The 17,919-nt window shown below is 39.7% G+C and overlaps 1 protein-coding gene across 6 annotated transcripts in view; it reads left to right on the plus strand.

Annotated features, from left to right (window-relative positions):
- Nucleotides 1-17,919, plus strand: part of xpo4 (exportin 4) — a 249,078-nt gene that overhangs the window by 36,533 nt on the left and 194,626 nt on the right. For 4 of the 6 annotated variants that reach the window (XM_072577412.1, XM_072577414.1, XM_072577413.1 and 1 more), the window contains 2 exons: nucleotides 13,210-13,339; nucleotides 16,385-16,495. In XM_072577412.1, the coding sequence (XP_072433513.1) occupies nucleotides 13,210-13,339; nucleotides 16,385-16,495 (241 nt within the window). The remainder of the gene's footprint in view (nucleotides 1-13,209; nucleotides 13,340-16,384; nucleotides 16,496-17,919) is intronic. The other 2 variants (XM_072577417.1, XM_072577418.1) reach the window with 1 other exon arrangement.

The raw sequence follows: 17,919 nt of genomic DNA on the forward strand, positions 1-17,919 counted from the left end.
CCTCCAGTGTTTGGTTCCCCTACCTTAGGAAAAAGAGCTTGGCTATTCATCCTACCCATGCCTATAATAACTTAATAAACTTCAATGAAGTCACCCCTCAGCCTCTGATGTTCCAGGGAAAATAGCCCTAGTCCATTTAGCCTCTCCCTAAAGCTCAAACTCTCCAACCCTGCCAACACACTTGTAAATCTTTTCTGAACCCTTTAAATTTTCACAACATTCTTCCTATAGCAGAAAGACCAGAATTGAATGCAATATTCTAATAGTGGCCTAACCAATATCCTATATAATCGCAACATGATTTCGCAATTCCTATTCTCTGAAGACAAAGGCTACTTTATACTTGCCACACGTTTCCAGGGGTATCGTGTGAATAATGTAGGGTGATCTAAAAATGCCTCATTCTTTATGTCTAGGATTTCTGTGAGGCAGACAGCTCCAGAGAAGATTTTCCTGAGCAATTGAGTGCTCCACGTCAAGAAGGGTCTTAGGAATGCTAACCTTTTTTTGTTAACCAGCAAAGTGGAGCAGAAATTTTTTTTGATAGCAGCCTCTAAGCCCAGAAGCTGTTTAGAATTTATCTTTTTAGTCTTGCAGTAGTACACAACAACTCTTTCCTAATCCGATATCTGGAGGATATACTCCTATCTGGGAATGTGCACATGGGTGAACCTGGAAATTTGTTTCCAAGAGCAGTGTTAATTTCATGAATGGCATGTGAACAGAAATAGATAACATGCATAAAATATTAGTCACTCTTGAATAGCATGGGATGATCTTAAAGCAAGCACTATTGTCTCTTTGCAATCTCCACCTGAAGTTCCAAATCTTGAGGGTGGTTTGGAAATTTGGCAATTTAATCTTTTTATAATACAGTAATTGTAACTGTTGCCGTTCTATTTCAACGGTGACTTGAAATGATTTTATTTTTGCTATTTGAAATAATATATTCACAGCCACTGACTCCGTTGGAAAAATAATGTTTCTGGCCTGCAATATTCATTTGCTGTTCCTTGGCAACTATTTTCATTTGTAAGGGAACTGAAGAGTGGAAAGTATGCTAAAGCACGCTGATTCTGTACAGCGCTGCAAATGGCACCTCTAAGAAAATGCAGCAGGTCCCAAATTAGATTTATTGATAAACTCCATGATTTCCCTTTTATAACTTCAAGCTTCTCCCACATTTGGATGCCAGTTACTATGTTAATTCAGTCGGTGATCCCTTGTTGTTTGCAACAGACCTTTTCTGGAGAGTGACTCATGTTTCAAAATTTGACTGCCTGCCTTTAGTGTACTTCTTATAGCAGGATTTAGAGCCATTCTGCATTAAATCTTTGAACTAATGGGCAGAACATTCTGTTTGCATGAGGAAGCAGATTTGGAAGTGGATCAGCCCAAAGTTTTCTAGCATTAGTCGGCATGCTGGTTCCCTGGCATATTCCTGCCTTTGGGCCATTTTGTGGCCAATTGTTTTATTGTAAAACTTTTTTATAAGTTTTGAGTTCATGGTTCCATGTCGGGCTTCTCTAAGTTCCAGGCACTCTATTTCAGTTTTATAGTAAATGTACTGAGAGAGATAAAGAAATTCTGGGGCGAGTTACCTAACTTGTGTTAGATTCCAGCTCATCATTTCTGGTGCCCATCATTTCTGGTGCCCATCATTTCTGGTGCCTTGGTTCAATCGAGCCAAGACTTGTAACAATGTTTCCTCTCTATGGTGAGTAAAATTCTTATATAAGTTTGGTCAGTTTCAAAATAGCACAGAAAGTATTCCTAATTTAGCAATTTCACTTTCTAGCATTGAGATCATAGAAGTGATGGTAATATATCAGCCTTGTATCACAGGGGCTTCTTCATTTACCAGTAATAGCCTGTTGATGAGTGCAATATTCACTTTAAAAATCATTAAAGAAATCAAATTCTATTTCAATTGCCAATGAAATCAGTATTTTTAGGTAAAATATTTTTGTAATTAAATTGTGCAATGATAGTTCAATATTGCAACTAGTAGACTCCTAATACATACACAGTGGCATTTTTGAAATAGTTATCAAAACTTTTGCAAAGTAATTGGATGCAAGTAAGCAGCAATTAATGTGTTGACAGATATATGTTCTTGTATAATTCTAATCAACAATCAGCTGAACACATAGAAGGGAAATGAAGTGTAAATATGCACACCTGTACAAAAAGATTGGTTTTGTTTCACTTTCTTTTGCACACAAGCATAACTATTTCTGCTGAATTGCTTTGTATTTGATTAAATGTGGAGGTAGTCAACGAAGCTGGAATGTGTTTACCAATTTTCAAGCAAAAGTTGTGCAATTAAATAATATCATTTGGGAGATTCTTACAGTGAACTACTGCAACCCCTGAAGAAGGAAATTTGAAAATACAAAAATTGTACTCTGGAGACTGCCAATGTTCCTACTCTGTTATTTTTCAGTGTTCTACAGTGAAATATTTTTCATATAATTTGGCTATGGTTTGGATTGGATTTGCCTGTGGTCCCTTACCTGGTCAGGCTCTCTGTTTCACTGTGTATGATATGAAGGTGAAGAATACATACTTTAGAGAGGTCCTCCATCTGAAGTAGCATTTTAAACACAGAAGAATATCTGTAAGACGAAACTAAAACTATTTTAAAGTTAACCTTGTCACTTTGTGTAATTGGTGTTTAAGTATTCAAGAGTTATGATGTTGTAGATCTCTCATCATTACCCAGCCTAGCAAACAGTCAAAAATTGTTCACTTATCAGACTTTGCTTTTTTTAAAAACTGCATCTCGGACAAGTTCAAAAGTGAAGCATCTAACAAGCTTGTAGTACAATTTCTTACATACCAATTTGCCATACAGTTACTTAAACTGAGTTCTTGACAAAACATAATTGCCATTGTTTCACATTGCCTAGAATAGACTAGAATGTTCAAAACAATTGTCTATGCACTTGTGGGATCTGGAAAAATTCAAAATATTTATGGTCAAAGTAAAAGTACAGTCAATTACCTACAATATGAATACAGATGCTTAACCACAAAGAAAATAATTAAGAGCTAAAAATGCTGGATCAGTAGATCAGGCAGCCTGCAGCATCAGTGGAGAGTTAATGTTTTGGCCAGTGACTTTTTGACAGAACAGTAGTTGATGAAGGGTCATCAATCTGAACATTAACTCTTTCACTCCACAGATGCTGCCCTGACTTGCTGGGTATTTCCAGCAATTATAGTTCGCATGGGTGTGTATATTTCAGATTACCATCATCCATAGCATTTTATTTTGGAAAAACCATAAGTACTAATTAACAAATCGTTTCAGATTTGAATAACAGTTAACTAGAATAACATTGTTCTGGGCCTTGAGTGCCCATCTACTAGTGATTCACTGTGTGAAGACACCAAATCTAGCCTACAGACATTAGATGTGACTGACCAGTTCTGACCCAACCAGCTCTGCAACAGTGAACAAGGGCTTTGGCTGAGTGGATGATGGAGAGCAAACATTATGTTATCTTAAGAGAAAAGGAGGCATGACAGATGGAACCAAAGCCCAGTTTCTGTTCTTAAGGCTCTGCATGAGAACAAGAGTGGAGGATGGAAGTGACAGCATGAAAGTTTCTTTTAACATTGGCCCCTCCAGCAAACTTAGTAGCTGTCAGAGACTCCATTCGGTGTGTGCATGAAGCTTACCTTTTGCTCCATGCTTGACAGAATGCTGTCCACATTCTGTGCAAAGCTCTTCTGTAAGTTAGAGCTAGATTCTTCAATAATTCCATCCACTCTGCACAGACTACCCATCATACCTAGCATTTTCTGTGTATTCCTCAGAACCACCTTGGATAGTCTGGATGTTCAAAGTTGATACATAACAGTCTGGTACCTGTGGTGCCTACGCTCCTTTTCTAACCTTTGATCTTGTGATTCACCATGTGAAGACCCCATGTCTAGCAATGTAAGCAAGTGTCATTTTACACTGAAAATGAAGAAATCAGGGTACTTTGTATGATATGAAGTTAAATACAGTGGCTGTCCAAAGAGACTTGGGGGGGGGGGGGGTTTCATATGCATAGATTTTTAAAATGCCACAAACAGGCGCAAAAAATAATCAAGTCATCTAATGGATTGCTGGCTTTTATGTTTAGAAAGCGGGAGTACAAAGATGCAGAAGTTATGCTGCAGCTATACAAAACCCTGGTTAGATCCACCTAGCATTCTAAGAGTAGATCTGGGCACCATACCTCAGGAAGGATATATTTGCCTTGGAGGGAATACAGTGAAGGTTAACAAGAATTATAACTGGACTTCAGAGATTAAGATATAAGGACAAATTATTCAAATTAAGCCTATTTTCTCGAGAATTTAGAAGATAAAGGCGTCTGATTGAAGTCTCCAAGATATTATCAGAAAAAGACAGGGTAGATAAAGATAAACAGATTGGAGAGTCAAGAACAAGGCGCCATGTTCTTAAAAATTAGAGCTGGACCATTTAGGAGAGATGGGAATAGCACAGAAACAGACTGTTCAGTACAACCCGTCCATGTTGCCAGATATCCTAATCTGACCTAATCCCATTTGCCAGCATTTAGCCCATATCCCTCTACACCTGTCCTGTTCAAATACCCATCCAGATGTCTTTTAAATGTTGTAATTGTACTCCTCTCCACCACTTCCTCTGGCAGCTCTGCATCGTACATGTATCACCTGCTGCATCAAAAGGTTGCCCTCTGGTCCCTATTAAATCTTTCCCTCTCACCTTAAAGCTATGCCCTCTAGTTCTGGTCACCCCACATTAGGAAGATGACCTTGGCTATTTCACCATATTTATGTCCCACATGATTTTATAAACCTGTATAAAGTGACTCTCAGCCACCGATGCTTCATGTTAGGAAGCACTTCCATATGCAATAGTGGTAAAGGTTTGGCACTCTCTTTTATAAAAGGTAGTTGCTGCTGAATCAGTTGTTAATTTTAAATCTGAGATAAATACATTTTTGTGAAGCAAAGTTATTAAAGGAATATAGGCCAAAAGCAGGTATATAGAGTTCGGCCACAGATTAGCCATGATCTCATTAAATGGCAGCACTGGTTTGAGAGGCTGAATGGCCTACTCCTGTTCCTATAACTTCTAAAGTAACTGCAATTTCAATCTTAAGTTGGGTGCTTGCTTAGGTCAGTTCAGACAATGTATCATCTTGTGGAAAATTGCCCTCTTTGTGAAGTGGCACTGGGGATTCAGATATGAGAAGAAGTAAGTGGATTAAATTTAGGCAACATGGCGGCTCAGTGGTTAGCATTACTGCCTCACAGTGTCAGGGCCCAGGTACGATTCCACCCACAGGTGACTGTCAAGTCTGTGTGGAGTTTGCTTATTTTCCCTGTCTGCATGGGTTTTCTCTGGATGCTCTGGTTTCCTTCCACAGTCCAAAGACGTACAGATTAGGTGACATAGTCATGCTAAATTGCCCATTATGTCCAGAGATGTGCAGGCTAGGTCGATTATCTCAGGAAGATACGGCAAGGGTCTGGATCTGGGTGGGATGCTGTTTGAGGTTCAGCATGATCTCGATGGGCCAAATAGCCTACTTCCACACTGTTGGATTTCTATGATTCTAGGATGTAGTCCAGTAATAGTAGGAGAGTGAAGAAAGGGTTGGGAAGAAGGAAAGTGTTATGAGTTGTGGTTCTGTAACTTGGGTTGACTTGGGTAGATTTCTGTCGAGAGTGTGATGCTGGAAAAGTACAGCAGGTCAGGCAGCATCCGAGGAGCAGGAGAATCAACGTTTTGAGCAAAGGCCCTTCATCATAAACCCCTCATCCTAATGAAGTGCTTATGCCCAAATGTCGATTTTCCTACTCCTCGGATGCTGCCTGACCTGCTGTGCTTTTCCAGCACCACACTCTCGACTCTGATCTCCAGCACCTGCAGTGCTCACTTTTTCTAGTTGGGTAGATTTAAATAAGGTGAGTGATATAATTCTGAATATTTAGATCATTATAGGAACAGGAATAGATCACAGGCCAATCAGCTGCCTCAACTCTACTTTGCCCTCCTAACTCCATCTCCTGATTCCCTTGGTGTCCAAAAGTGTTGTTGATCTCAGTTTTAAATATAGTATTCTTAAATTGACAACTTTGCTGAGACCAACAAATCTTTTTATGACATTTCAGCCATGAATTGGTAAATAGGCTCTCTGTGATGTCTTTTCCGTAGTGTTCTGGTCTGGAGGGCTTTCTCATTTACTCCCACTTCCAGCGAAGAGGATTTGCTATCCTGGATCAATATCTCTAGGCAGCATTAGAGAATTTAAGGGCCTTTTTATCCCTTTGAACACTCCCTGTTGTTTACTGCTCTCTCAGAATTGTAGGCTGTCTCAAGTGTCATCAGAGATCTCCAATTTCCTGCATTTACCTCCAAAAGGCTGTGAATCCAGTAATTGGACTGCAAGTTTCAGCTATGATGATGAGCTGCCAGAACTGATTCTGTATTTTCTATGTCAGCATAAAAAGGTGTAGGCTGGGTCTGTGCATCCGTCAATTTTTGGACAAATGCTCATTGGACTACTAGGTTTGGAAAATAAAAGATAGATGTTTTTAAAAGGTCTGCAAGTAATGAAATCTGAGAAAAAAAGTTGTAAGAAACAACTATTTGAAGAAAAAGTTGAGTGTTTTGGTTGTAAGTTTTTACCAGATCTCATTCTAAGTAGAGTATCCAGTGTTGTATACTAACTGGCAGATAAACCCTTTCAAAAATACCATATTAAACCTTAAAAGAATGAGACTTAATATCTAATCTATAAACTCTGAGTAAGTAGCAATAAACAGCCTTCTGCATGTTTGATTTAAACACCTTTTCCAGAAGCTTTGCCCTTAACATGCATGAGAGTTCCATTGCAATATAGACATGCACCAAAATAAGGTGATCATCTAATTAATCCAAACATTAAAGTGTCACTGTTAATGCAATCCTTCATGGGAACATGGAGATCTAATGCTTTAGAGCTGTCCTTATTCATGACAGGCTCTATTCATGATCATATTCTCAATCTTGCGTATTTATGCTGTATTGACATTAATTGCATCACAGATCTATACTATAATAGAGCACATACAGAAATAATTATTTCTGATTTGACTGAAAGTGTTTATGCAATGAACAGGTAAAACATACAAACTGGGAACAACTCCGTTTCAACTCTTGCGTGAATTAGCTGATTCAAAGAGTTCTAATAATTGTGAAACCATGAACCTCAGAGCTTTTGCATTGGTCAGAGAAGGAAAAATATCGGTCTGTAATCCAGTCACTGATCTGTATCTGTAATCCCCCAGGAAGTCAATGGCCCAGGTATTCTGATGAGAGCCATTGAAGCAGCACGTACAAGATACTCACTGTTGACCAGACATGCTTGCCCACACTGGCCTGAACTATCCTCCCTACCAATAGGGTCCCGCTTGACCCAACATACACTCTCGCCCATCCCCCTGATCCCATCCCACTGATAGCTTCTGGAAAGCTTCCTTCCTACCAACTCGTCTCACTATTTGACAATTGCCCTGGCTTTCTCAGCATCAGTGTTAGCCTCCCTCAACATCTCAGGTAAACTCCACTTGTTCCCAGCTGACAGAACAGTGTCTAGTGTAGTCCCCTTCATCTAAGTTCTCCCCCCATCATTGAGCTATGTTGTATACTATGCAGCAAGCAGTCACTATTCTGCAGATTTTGTCTGACAAATACTGTAATGCATCTCAGTAGTCCAGGCAACAGAAGCATTGAAGACCAATTATCTGTTCTGTGACAGCTCTACTGGATGCATTGGGAACATTATAGCACAATTTGGCATCAATCTGAGTAGCTCACATGGTTCATTAGCCATGATTGACACCAATGACCATCCCTGGAGATAATGTTGCAGAGATGGGGCAGAGAACTGCAGTATATAACATTGTGGCAACTTGTTGTCTGTGATCAAAAACAAGCTAGACATTGATGCAGTCTTTAGATTTCCTGTTCAGAAACCTAGCTAGATGATGCCATGAACCTCTGAGCATTTCATGTTTGCACTTAATGGCCCCTTTGCCCTGAGAGAACTCAACAATGGCTGCAAATTTGACCACTCTGGCACCTTGGCTTTCTGGGTTTGTGGTGAACTAAATAAACTATTGATTTCCTTTCACAGAGATCAGTGAACTCTCGTTCACACTTGAGGCTGCTGATTTGAATTGCCTTACAAATTCTCAGTTGAGATTTGCAACAAACTGAAGGGTCACACTGGACTCAAAACCATAACAATGTTTCTCTTTCCACAGATGCTGCCAGACCTGCTGAGTTTCTTTGATGTTCTATGTTTTTTTAAAATGAGTTGGTGGCAAGGAAGTTTTGTGCAGCTGTGATCTCCAGTTTTGTAGCACTGCCTCACATGCAGCGTTTCCGCTAATTATTTTTTTCTGCTGCATGGATCTCCTAGGTCCATGTGTGGCAGCAGCTCTGAAACTAGAGGTCAGTGCAGATCCTATGAGCAACTGCGCAAAACATGGCTCCCATGTTAAATGGCTATAGATCTGCTTGCAGGGATTGACAGATGTGAGCAGTTGTGTCCTAGTCACATATAGATGCCTCTGGCATTGTAGTTTGCTCATGGGTCATGTAACTGCAATGCCTTCTGCTTGGTAGAATGGTCAACAGTGTTGAGGACTCTGGTTCCCCTCATCATGCACTGCTTGCTTGTCCATAGCTATAAGGCCCTGACCCTCTTATCTCTAATTGTATCTCTCATTGGTCTTTTCTGCTCATGCTGGATTTAGTGGTTCCTCCAGATGGCATGAATGTACTGAGATTTTGACTTATAAGTATGCTGCCATGGTTGTGGGTATGTTTGCCGAGCTGGGAAGTTGATTTGCAGACGTTTCATCCCCTGTCTAGGTGACATTTTCAGTGCTTTGAACCCTCCTGTGAAGCGCTGCGGTACTGTGTCTTCTAGAGTTTATTTGGTTTCATTCCTGCTGCTTCTGGTTGCCGGTTTCAGTTGTTCATTGTAGCGGCTGGTATGTTGGGTCTGGGGCTATGTGTTTGTTGAGAGAGTCCGCAGATGAGTGCCATGCCTCTAGAAGTTCTCTGGCTGTCCTTTGTTTAGCTTGTCCTATGATCACTGTTGTCCCAGTCAAATTTGTGGTCCTTGTCATCTGTGTGTATGGCAATTAGGGAGAGTTGGTTGTGGCATTTAGTGGCTACTTGGTGTTCATGGATGCAAATTGCTAGTTGTCTGCCTATTTGTCCTATATAGTGTTTTGTGCAGTCTTTGCATGGAATCTTGTAAATTACGTTTATCTGGCACATGATGGGTATAGGGTTTTTTGTTCTGGTGGGATGTTGTCTTAGCGTGGCTGTCGATTTATGGGCTGTCATGAATCCGAGTGGTTGGAGAAGTCTGGCTGTCAGTTCAGAGATTTTTGTTTAATATCAGATTGAGTGGTTTGTGTTTTGAAGAGCTTAAGTGATGCTGTGATCAAGAGTCATCTAGACTCGCAACATTATCTTGCTCTCTCTCTTGCTCTCTCTCTCCATGGATGCTGTCTTACCCGCTGTGATCTCTGTCATTTGTTATTTTCAGCTGAGGTTTCAGCATCTGCAGTAATTTGTTCCTAAATGTAACTAGCCCAGCCCCATTCCTATAGATATTTTCTAATCAACTTGATCAGAGATGACAAATGACCCTCGTTAACCTCTGCAACGCAACTCTTAAATATTGGTAGGTTTAGCCTGCATAATGCTTTCATCCCGAAGTCATTAACTTCCACAATGGTACGTGAATGGTCTTACATAGTTTGTGCATTAACGCCCCTCCTAAAAAGCAAACCGCATTTAGTAAATCTTCATTTCCCTTCTCGTGAAAGGTCAATGAATGATAGCCAGTTTTTGCTTTTACTCATTTGCAGCCTTTCATTTGCAGTGAGTGTTTGCCTTCAATTGCCAAATGCCTTAATATATTGCTTGTGCAATGGCTTTTTCCAGTTTCATTTTTGATTTCCTTTTTTTGAGTTTTCACTCTGCTTTAGCACCTTGGAGCCCTCTCACTTTTGCACTGTGCATTCACATGATCCTGATTTGGAGAAGATATTTCAGCAAAATGGCTGTTGTAAAACTGTCTTTTGATTGCCCCCATCACAAGTACTTTTCTTATTAGTTTTGATGGTTTTCACATCTCTTCTCCTTTCACCTTTAGAGCCTCCTGACTGCCATGGAGAATGATTACTCCCAGTTTACTTCCTAGACTAAAGCCTCCAGTGTTGCATTAGAGAATCCAGCAATCCTCTCTGAGTTGTTACTTGGTTACAAGTCATCTCTCATCCACCAAAGAACTTAGTGTTGGTTTCATCAGCATTTGTAGACTAAGTGTACCATCCCTTTAATAAGGTTCTTTGTCTTTAAGAAGTAAGTCCAGTTGTTTGCAATGTAAACTGTCAATCCAAAACACATAGTGAGAAGCGAAGACATTTTTGGATGGTTAGTTAATTAAAACTAATCAGTTTTGCAGTTGCTTCCACAGCCTAGCCCAGCCCCATTCCTTTAGATATTTTCTAATCAACTTGATCAGAGATGATATTATCCCATCTCTAGAGTAAGTAAAACTTGAACCCACGCCTGTTGGCTTAGAGGTAGGGACACTTGCACCACAAGAGCCATCCACTGATCCCCATTTATGTCAACTGATATTTTGTCATCAACCTATTCAGAGATGTAATTACACACCCCTGGAATAGGTGGGTAAGTCCCATTGGGGAGTACCTTTTCTCTGTATATCCATTTGTACAATAATGTTGGCTGTCCCCTATCTGGTACCTCCATTTAGACACCAAATTCCTTCTAGCTCTTCAACTGCTTGTTTGGAATCCTTTATCAACTTGTTTTAATTTGTTTCTAGCTACTAAAACTTTTGATTATAAAGGCTTCTACATCTCATGGAATTTCAAGTCTGTTCCATAGTCTTTGTTCTTGTCAAAGTTCAGGTTCATTCACCCTCCTACCTTGTTCAGTGTGATTACCACAAGATCTCCTCCAATGATCAGAATTGCATTTATAAGTTTATGATCCTTTTCTAGGGTCATGTTCACATCTGAGTCATTCTACATTTTCTGGCCTTCTATATCCTTATCTCATTTTGCCAATCCACAGATCTTGTAGAATGAATGCTGAAAATGGATCTGGAAGTTATCAAGACATGTATGATTACTAGGGGGCTTGACAGACTGAATGCAGTGATTGTCCCCCCTGCTTTTGAGAGAGTCCAAGACCAGAGGACATAATTTTAGAGTGAGGGTCACCTATTTAAGACTGAGATGAGGAGAAATTCTTTTGAGGGTGGTGAATCCATGGAATTCTTTACCACAGAGAGCAGTCAAGGCTGAGCTGTTTATATTCAAGGCTGAGATAGGTGGATTTTCAATCAGTAAGGGGAGTTGAAGTCTATTAGATCAGCCATTACCTCATGGAATGGTGGAACAGACTTGACTTGGTTTGAATAGTTAGTTGTGTTCATAAACCTTACGATTTCATGGCCTATTAAGCCAATGTTTGTATTTTCCAACGGTGTCGGATGCTCTCCCTACAATGATGATATTCATTTGGCACTTCTAGTGTATATATTACTTTATGCTAATTGTTTATTGTTCTTCTCTATGACAAATAGTTTTACTATGTTCTCTGTGTATCACTTGGTCTATACTACATCAGCTCATTATCGTCCTAATTATTCAGCATTTGTGCGTGCAAAATGGATAGTACTTGAGCAGTTTCTCTGTTGTTAAGATTCTGTAAATGTGTAATCTTGAGGAATGCACCCTAACAATTTGGTTTCTGTGCTTTTAAACTCACGGTATTTTCAACACTACCTATTACTTTATCTGGATCTTTCTAATTTTTCTACTCTTTTCCATTTTGAACGTTCCTTTCTGTTGATCTTATATACTGCTAAAGGTTTGCTGAATTTTCTTTGAAACTTCAATCTTAAAGAATGTCTTTCTGTCAGCATGCATAGCATCCAGAAATGGTGGAGTTTATTGTCATCCTTTCCCATGTTAGAATCATTTATAACTGAGTAATATTTGGATTACTCCCAAAAACCAATTGGTATGCTAACCTTCAACCATTCATAGTACGTTCTTTATATGGACTGCCCATGGGAGGGCAGATGTTAATTTACAAATTGTTTGGTCTGCTAGGATTTTACGAAATCTCTCATCCATTACTGCATGGTATATTTCATACACTCCATAACTAAAAAGGCCTTTCAGCTACCCTGCTCAATACCACAATGCTTATATTTTCACGCACACTCCTGTGTTCAACATTCAGTAAGTGCTCCTCGTCTCCATTGTCAATTAGAAATAGAGATGGTGCCCCCAGTCTGGTCTCCATGACCCTTTCCACTATTACTGTTTTTCTTTACCACGTCTTGTTGTAGGCTAAATATAGTTGTAATGTTTATGAAATGCAAGCTGAAAATATTTTTTTTCCTATCCCAGATGTTCAAGATTGTTGCAGCAATGCCGTTCAGGTATCTCACTAATTGGAGACTCAAAATGAACTATGTCCTCCTGTAACTCCACCACTTTTTAGTCTCTCTTTTTAACCGACAAGAAAGTTCTTCCTGATATTCCCCTGCATCTTTTGTTCAGAATTTTAAATTTGTGTCCCTTGATCCCAGTACTGTCAGCTAATAGGACAAAATTTTCTTTGTCTATCTTATCTAAGCCTCTCATAATGTTTCTCATCTCCTCTCAATCTCTTTTGATCAAAGGAGAATAACCCTAGCTTTTTCACTCCAGTCTTGTAATCCCACCTCTAACCCACCATCCCTAGAATTATTTTTGGCAAATCTCCTCTGCACATTCTCAAAGACCTTTACATCTCTCCTGAACTGTGGAACAGAACTGGAGGCAATGCTGTAAGTGGGGCATACCAGAGCATTATAAAGGTTCAGTGCAACTTCCCTCCTTTCGTACCAGATACTTCTACGTTCTACAGACTGGTTCTGAATCACTCTTTTTGAACATAATGTAGGGAGTTAAAAATATCTTGCTGGGGAATTTACCAATCTGCAGCAGTTGAAAATGCCACCTATTCACATTATAACTGTTATCCAATTGTAGCTATTGTCTGTCATGTCAATCTGAAAGTTATAATTTTAGTTTCTCATTTTAAATTGTTTGTGCTTTTAGGAAATGGCAATCCGAGCACTGAAGCAGACTGGCAGCAGAAGCATAGAAGCTGCTCTAGACTTCATAAGTAAGATGGGCTATCTGGACCCTCGGACTGAACAGATCGTAAGAGTAATTAAGCAAACATCAGGTAAATTCACAGAATCAATTAAGTTAAGTAAATTTAGTGCTATTTGTTTAAAACAAAATTAAATTTCTTACATTGAGAGTTACAAAGAATACATGAGTATGGCTTTCTATTCCCGGTTTACTAGCTTTGGGTGAATCTGAGCACAAGTGGGAAATCCGGGAAGCTATTCTGCTAGTGGCTGATTGTTTGTTTAAGATTTTTTACCAGAAGTAGTTCAACCATGAGCTGGCAGCAGGTCTGACAAACCACTGTAATAACTTTGAAACTTCACTGTGCTCCCACTCCTAGTAACCTCCATCTCCTCCTTCCTTTTCTGTGATAACTTTTAGTTCAAGCACAGGAGATGCAACACCTATGTGGACTTCTACCTCCCTACTTTCTCATCATCCAAAATCCCAAATGTACCTATTTTTATTCTGAAGAGTAGTACAAAAGAGAACTAATTGGCCATTTTGGTAATTGAATCAACACTTTTACATAATGTTGTGACTGTGGCTCGAGCTTGATTCTTGGTGTTTTCTTCCCATCACTGGCGTGACATCACAGATTGTTATTGAAAGGAGCTTATGGATACCCAGTTTTGAATTGCTAGATCTGTTCAAAGTCTGTCTGATATCATACAATGGGAGTGAGTGTGGGAGGTTTTGAGAGTACAAGTGAGGTTTTGAGAAACATGCACTTGTAAGGGAGTGTGTGTCTGTGTGTACATGTACCTATGCTACCAATTGTACTCTTTCCGAACCAAAAAAAAAGGCTTTTGCTTGAGGAATGAAGATTTTATTAAGTAGATTGAAGCAACTACTTCTGTGCAAATCTACAACCAAACAGGAGAGTGCATTCAAAATGGGATTGGTGAGATTGCAAGCTCAAAATCTTCCATTTAGGAGTAAATGTAGGAGCAACAACTCCAGAGATCCCTGAATGTCTAAAATATTCTGGACTGTATAAGAAAGAGAGACCTTCAACAGGGAGCAAATCAATGGAGGCTTTGTGGTGTACAGAAAGTGCAGGGGGATCTTAAGAAAGCAATTAAGAGAGCAAAGAGAGTGCATGATAAACCAGAGGCAGAGAAGCTGAGTGAGAATCCAAATATATTCTACAAACGTATCAAGGGGAAGAGGATAACCAGGGAAAGAGGAGGGCCTATTGGGGATCAAGAGGGCAATCTGTGTGTGGAGTCGGAAGACTTTAGGGTGGTGTTAAATGAGTACTTCACATCTGTCTTCATTTTGGAGAAGGAGAATGTAGGTATATTATTCAGGAAGAGGGTCTGTGAGGGTCTAAGCAGTTTGACTTGGAAGTGAGAAGATTTAAGTGGGCTTAAAAATGGATAAATCCAAAGGTCCAGATGAGTTGCATTCCAGGCTGTGATTGGAGATGAGGGAAATTACAGACACTCCTACCCAAATTTTCAATGCTTGTCTGGCCTCTGGAGATGTCAGAGGACTGGAAGACTGCTTATGATGTTCCACTTTTCAAGGAGGGTGGTGGACTTAAACCAGGGAAATACAAACAATTTGTCCTACATCAGTGGAGGCAAGTTGTTGGTAAATGTTCTGAAGGAAAGAATTAATTTTCACTTGAAGAGGCAAAACCTGATCATGGATAGTAAGCATGAGTTTGTCAGGGCGAGGTCATGCCTAACAAGTTTGATTTGAATTTTTTGATGGGATGACCAGATGTGTAGATGAGGTTTTGCAGTTGATGTAGATTTTATGGATTTCAACAAAGCCTTTGACAAGGTCCCACATGGGAGATTGATAAAGAAGGTCAGATCTTGACAGGTTAGATCCAAACTTTGCTTAATGGTAGGAGACTGAGGGAGTTGGTGAAAGTTGTTTGTGTGACTGAAAGCCAGTGACCAATGGCATGCCAGAAGGATCAGTGCTGGGTCCATTAGATTTTCTTATATACACGACAGAGAAGAAAATGTTGGTGGGGGATGTCGATAAATAAGTTTGCGATGACACTAAGATTGATTGGGTGGTCAACAATGAGGAACAATGTTTTTGGTTACAGGGTGATATAGTTTGATTGATTGGTCAGATGGGCAGATGGAAATTTACCCTGGTAAGTGTGAGGTGATGCACTTTGGAAGAAGTAACATAACAACCTAGTACTCAATGAATCACAGGACACTTCGAACCTCAGAGGAACAGAGGGATCTTGGAGTGCTTGCCTACAGACCCCTGAAGTTAGCAGACAGGTTGGTTGACAGGGTAGTTAAAGAAGGTTACAGTACTGTTGCCTTTATTAATCAAGGCATAGATTAGAAGGACAGGGAGTTATCTTTGAGCTATACAGGACTTTGGTTCGGCCATAGCTGGGGTAGTTTGCGCAGTTATGGTCACTGCAGTATAGAAAGGATGTGCTTGCATTGGAGAGGATGCCGAGAAGATTCATCAGGATGCTGCCTGGAATAGAGCAGTTTTCTTATGAAGAGAGACTGGATAAGCTAGGGTTGTTTTCTTTAGAGCAGAAAAGGCTGAGAGGAGAGACATTTAAGATTGAGGGACATGGACAGAATGGAAAAAAAGCAACTGTTTCTCTTAGTTGAAGGGTCAATAACAAGTGAGCATAATTTTAAGGTGTAAGATGAGAGCGTCAGAAGGGATTTAAGGAAAAAAAACCTTTCAGAAGATGGTGGGAATCTGGAATGCCTTGCTTGGGAGAGTAGTTGAAGCAGAAAACCTCACAACCTTTAAAAATGTACTTGCATGAGCTCTTAAAATGTCAACATTCAAGGCAATGGGCCAAGTGATGGGAAGTGAGACAGTTACGTTTTTTTTGTCAGTGCAGACTCATTGGGTCAAAGAGCCTCTTCTGAGTGATTCTGGTGCTTGGCACTTTGTGATGGCCAGAATTCATTATTTTAGAATTTTAAAAAAGCCACATTTATCATTGTACAAAATCTTTTAAAATTTGCTCACTGACCTCCTGGATGAGTGAAAACTCGAAATGTGATCCTCCATACAGAAAGATTAGACAAACACTATGTTAAATGCTTTTTCGTGCATTACTGATTCTGATATTCCTGATCTCCAGGCATTCCCATTCTTGAATATACAGAGGAACCTCGATTTTCCGAAGGACACGGGCGGGGAGTATTTCGATTCGTAAATCGAATTTCAGATAATCAAATGCCGGATAACATAGGTTAGCCAAGCTCTGGACCTTACGATCTTGCCGGATAATCCGATATTTGGATAATCGAATGCTGGATAATCGAGGTTCCTCTGTTTTGCTCAGATACTGAAATACTAAATACACAAAAAAAAAACACATAACCTATATACTTGTATCTAAGCCCTCAACCTTTGCTGGCTTGATGCCATTTTTTTCAATTTCTCCTCTGATTTGTTTTGCTCCCATTCATTTGTTTTTTGCTTCAGACTTCATGACAAGCTTTGAAAGAAGTGCTTGTGTTAACGTGGAGTGATGACAAGTTCAGGCTTGAGGTGCCTTTCATAGCTGAATAGTTTGTCATTAAAATAAGACAGAGAACTGTAGATGCTGGAGATCTAAAACAAATACAGAAATTGCTGGTGCAACTCAGTGGGTCTGGCAGAACCAATGGGAAGAAATCAGTTAATGTTTCAAGTCCAGTGACTCTTCATAAGAATTGTTAGCAACTAGGAAAATTGGTTTAGGAACAGGCGAGAATGGGTGACTCTGCTAAAAGTCTGCTATGTAATAATAGAACTGGGTGTGGGGATGGGTATTAAGAGAAGGTTGTTTTTAGCACAGTCATCCATTGCCACTTACTTCCAAGCCTAATATCATATTATGTGGATTGTTTTCAGTACTTCAGTATAGCTCACCCATTCTCTCTTACTCTTTGCACTTATTGTCACTTATTCAATTTCTCTTCTGTCTTGGCATACTATCCATACTCTCTCTCTCTCTCTCTCTCTCTCTCTCTCTCTCTCTCTCTCTCTCTCTCAATCTCTCTCCTTCCCTGTGTCTCTGACTTGACTCCACCTCCACCTCTCCACTCACCTCTCTCCTTCCCCTCCTTCCTCTCCCAACTTTGTTTTCAGCATAAATACTACTTTTTCCTGGCTGCAAACAGTTCTAAAGAAGAATCACTGGACTTGAAACATTCACTTTGCTTTATTTCTACAGATGTTGCCAGACCTGCTGAGTTTCACCAGCAATTTCTGTTTTTGAATAGTTGGCCAATTCAATTGTGAGACAAATGAAGAGGTTGCTCTGTGGAATTGAAACCTAACAAGGAGTCCATACTTTAAATCTCCCCTCCTTTTCTTTAGACAGAGGAAACTGAATAAGTAAATAAATAAAATTAGGAGCTAAGTTCCACCAGTTTTTAGATTTGGGGGTGAACATTATAAAGTATCAATTATAAATGGAAGAAACAAAGAAACTTTGGAATACTTTGCTTCCAAGATGTTGTTAATATTTATCCATTTTGGAATTTGTGGACAGGTTTTCAAAATAGATGATGAACTTGTGAAAAATACTTGTGAAAAAGCTTGTCAGTCTTCCATTAATTAGTTTCAACATAATGAAAACCATGAGTACCTTATCTGATTTATGCCCTACTAAGCCCCTTCACCCAA

The sequence above is a fragment of the Chiloscyllium punctatum genome, chromosome 9 (genome assembly GCF_047496795.1).
Source record: "Chiloscyllium punctatum isolate Juve2018m chromosome 9, sChiPun1.3, whole genome shotgun sequence".
Classification (NCBI taxonomy): Eukaryota; Metazoa; Chordata; class Chondrichthyes; order Orectolobiformes; family Hemiscylliidae; genus Chiloscyllium; species Chiloscyllium punctatum.